This window comes from Manihot esculenta, chromosome 12 (genome assembly GCF_001659605.2).
Source record: "Manihot esculenta cultivar AM560-2 chromosome 12, M.esculenta_v8, whole genome shotgun sequence".
Classification (NCBI taxonomy): Eukaryota; Viridiplantae; Streptophyta; class Magnoliopsida; order Malpighiales; family Euphorbiaceae; genus Manihot; species Manihot esculenta.
In genome coordinates, this window is record NC_035172.2 from 5,449,678 (window position 1) to 5,453,885 (window position 4,208).

At 45.3% G+C, this 4,208-nt stretch overlaps 1 protein-coding gene across 1 annotated transcript; it reads left to right on the top strand.

Moving 5' to 3' along the window:
* The first annotated feature begins 2,107 nt into the window (after nt 1-2,107).
* LOC122721371 (putative uncharacterized protein YER190C-A) lies at nt 2,108-2,857 on the top strand. The gene is made up of 2 exons (XM_043948961.1): nt 2,108-2,177; nt 2,496-2,857. Exons 1-2 carry the CDS (start codon nt 2,108-2,110, stop codon nt 2,855-2,857), a joined length of 432 nt encoding a protein of 143 aa, XP_043804896.1.
* The last annotated feature ends 1,351 nt before the right edge of the window (nt 2,858-4,208 follow it).

The window sequence follows — 4,208 nt, forward strand, 5'->3', positions numbered from 1 at the left end:
ACTGGGCAAATCACTGACCCAATCACTTTTCTGTCAATTTTCTGCACTTTTTCTCCAATTTTCCAAATTCTTCCTTTTCTGTAAAAACAAGATAAAAACCATAAATTAACCAAAAAAATGTGTAAATAAACAAACAATAATAATTATGATAAAAATGTGGCTAAATTGTGCTTGATCAAATACCCCCACACCTAGCTTTTTGCTTGTCCTCAAGCAACAAATAACTTAGCCAATCAAGCCCTTTTTCCTTAAGTACCACTTAATCAGCCCCCCCTAGACTCCTAATCTGAATTATCACAGTATAGAGTACATGCACTAAGGTCATCCTCTCCTTTCCTTGATTCCTTTCACCTACCATGGTCAAGAGAAAGGTTTTTGACTCAATCGTGCTTATTCCTTTATGTTAGGTTTAATGCAACCCCTAGGAGTGACTTGCCACCTTCTCTCTTTCTCCTTTTTATTTAATTTTTATTTTTATTCTCAGCAGCACTTATTCTTATCCTTGCCTGAAAAAGTCACTAACCTTTTTACGCGATTGTGTACATGGGTGATACACCCTCGGTTACTCAGTTAGTCACTTGTTCAAGTGGCTACTAGCTTTGTTCATAGTCTAGACCATCAAAACTTATTTGCTTGAAAAAGTTACTGACCTTTTTATGCGATTGTGTACATGGGTGATACACCCCCGGTTACTCAGTCAGTCACTTCTCCAAGTGGCTATTAGGCTCGGTTCATAGTCTTAGACCATTGGAACAGGTTTACGATTTGTGCTTTATGCTGGTTTTTCATGATGGTTTGGGCAAATCAGCTCTTAGAGAGTTACACTAACTTTGTATTTGCATATATTTGCATTTTTATTTCCCTTGACCTTAGCAAATTTGAAGATTCAATTCAAGAGAAAAACTCCCTAAGTGAAGGTAACATACTATGAATGATTCAATTTAGGCTTAAAGGGGTGGCAGATCAAAGGGGTCATGAGATAAGGAAACTCTTTTAACCTTGTTATCTATGTTGAGTAGAGCAAAAGCTAAGACAAAATTCTGTGTGTGTGTGCAAAAAGTGAAAAAAATTCTGGTGTCTGCAAAAAAAGGGTAAGAATAATGCAAAAAGAAAAAGAAACAAAAAGAAACAAAAAGAAATCAAAAGATGGTGTGATAAGTGAATAAATATTCTCCAGTACCCCCACACCTATCCCAAATATTGTTCTCAATGTTTGAATATATGTATAGAGAAATGAAGGAGAAAAGAGAAAGGGACTTCCTGGCCTGTGGGTGATTTGACCAGTGACTTGGGCAAGCACTGGGCAAATCACTAGGCAAATCGCTATCTGTCACGGTGCTGGGGCAAAAAATGGTCCACCAGCAGGTTCAACAAGTGCTCCATCCTTTGCATTCAGTCCTCAATCCTACTGAGACGAGCCTCTACTGTCTGGTTAGGGGCTTCGTCTTCAGGTTGCTGAGGAGCATCCTGCTGGGGGGCTGCTGGAGGTGGCTCGTTTGCTGGTTCCTGCCCTATTGCCTGTGTTGACCCATCTACTGGTTCTGCTGTGGAGGCTGGCTGCTGGGTGCTGATGCTTATGGCTTTCTTCCTCCTGAAAATGCGCTCATAGCGTGGTGTTACTGGACCTGCAGGTGAAATTGAAAAAATGTCCCCCACTTTGCAAAGCAACCCCATGTCATCTAATGTGCGTAGGTCCAAGGGGGTTGTCTTGGAAGTGGGGGAAAGGTCAGTATGTGCTGGGTGCAATAATTTGAGATTCACTGCAATGGCAGTGATCAAGGGGCCAAAAATCAGTGGCCTGTTATACTGAATGATGCTGGATAGTTGGGTGGCAACCCAGTATCCAAGATGTATTTTCCTGTGTGTGTTCATGCACCAAAGGATGTATAACTCAGTCCTGGTCAGGATGTTGGAAGCATCCTTCCTCCCAGAAAATGTATAGGCCAGGAATTTGTGGAGGTATTTTAGGCTGGGGTTTCTGAGGTATAGGTCCTTGGACCTGGTGGGTGAGTATGAGTCTGGTGGATTATCGCTTAATTCCAAGTACACAGAGCTTGGATCAAACTCAGCAGGGAAGTCCCAGGTGGACTGAGGGCATTCACAGCCCATGGCAATGCCGAATTCCTGCAGGGATAAGCGAAATCGCTTCCCCAATAACCTAAATCCAATAGTGCCTGGTGTGTGTAGGTTATGCATGGCAGGTTTATCAAAATAAAATGTGGTGAAGAACTCATGTGTGAGTTCAAGGAAAGAGGGCATGCGTAGGAAGAAGAAGGTGTCCCAGCCAATAGCAGAAATGAGGGAACGTACCTGGGAATGGAGTCTCAGTGCTCCAAGGGTGCCACGGTGGATATACTTACCTGGGTGATAGGGTAGAGATGAAATTTTAATCAGCCTGGTGCGCTCAGAAATTTTGTTGAATGTTAGAGCCTGGACGATGTGATCTGGGTATGCTGGCTTGGGCAAATCGCTGGGCATATCACTGAGTGTATCAGTGGGCACATCACTGGGCATATCACTTGGCAAGTTCGTGGGCGCATCAGTGGGCACATCGCTGGGCATATCACTTGGCAAGTCCGTGGGCGCATCAGTGGGCACATCGCTGGGTGCATCAGTGGGCACATCGCTGGGCGTATCACTTTCTTTGTGTCCTGCGGAATGTATGGCAATGGTGGGTTCTGGCTCTGGCTCTGATCTCGGCGGTGGAGGTGGCGACTGTGTTCTTGGCCGTTTCTGGCCGTGGCCGGAGGAAGTGGTGGCTTCAGGTAGCAGTTCGCTGGCAGGGTTTACCGTTGGGGCTATTGTGGATGGTGGTGGCGGCGTTCTTTGCCGTTTCTTTTGCCGGCGATATGTCTAGACGGCCGGTGAGTCGGCGCGTCCGGTCGCTAGTTCAGTAGCCGGTGGCATTTCGGTGCTGGTGGTGGCTGGTGGAGTGGTGTCCCACGTTTCATCGTCACTGTCAGAGGGGATGGGTTTCGGCAGCCCTAGTTTCTTCCACATGAACGGTCCGCCGGTGGCCTTCATCTTGATTCGGACCATGGTGGTCTTGAGTTTGCTGGTGGGTGAGTTGGTGGTTTGGAGAAGATAATCTTGAAGAAGAGAAAAAAAACAGTAGATAGCGTAAAAGTAAAAGAATAAAAGAAAAGAACTACTTAAAGTGATTTGGGTATGTGAACTGCCCTGATCATTTAATGCTGGCCCTCTGGATTCTTGACAGGGTGATTTGGGCAAATCACTTGGCCAGATCGCTTCTCCGTTGCAATTGCTGGGCTGGTACTGTTCACGCCCTTTTCTGATGATGTGCTGGATTTTGCGATTGGCCCGGTGGTTTGAGCAAATTATCTGGGCAATTGGGTAAATCACTGCCCCGATCACTTGTGACTATGGTACATTCAGTCGATTTGCCCGGCGATTTGGGCAAGCAGTGGGCAAATCACTGGGCAAATCATTGCCTCTGGGTTGCCTCCCAGTAGCGCCCTGTTTTCTGTTGTGGGCTGGACTTCAGTGTCTTGCTCAGCAGTCTTGGGAAGGGGAATCCAAGGGAACCTCCTCCACAACATGGACAGTAAAACCTTCATAGAATCTCTTCAAACGATGCCTATTAACTTTGAAAACTTTGCTTGTTTGTGGACTCCGTATGTCAACAGCTCCATGCGGAAAGACATGTTCAACCAAGAATGGTCCAATCCACCTTGACCGAAGTTTTCCAGGGAATAATTTGAACCTGGAATCAAAAAGCAAAACCTTATCACCAACCTGGAAGTGTTTTCTGGAGATGTTTTTGTCATGGAAGGTTTTGGTCCTTGCTTTATAATCCCATGAAGCTTCATATGCATCACGCCGAATTTCTTCAAGCTCTTGGATTTGTAATTTTCTGTGGACTCCAGCCTCTTTTTCATCTAGATTGCAGCTCTTTACAGCCCAATAGGCTTTGTGTTCAAGTTCCACAGGTAGATGGCATGCTTTCCCATAAATCAGCCTATATGGAGACATCCCAATTGGAGTTTTATATGCTGTTCTATATGCCCATAAAGCATCATTTAGGCGCACACTCCAGTCCTTGCGACTTGGGCAGACTGTTTTCTCCAAGATGGACTTGATCTCCCTATTTGACACTTCAGCCAGCCCATTTGTTTGAGGGTGATAGGCAGTAGAGGTTCTATGGATGACATGGTGCTTCTTCAGGAGAGTTCCTACTACCTTGTTGC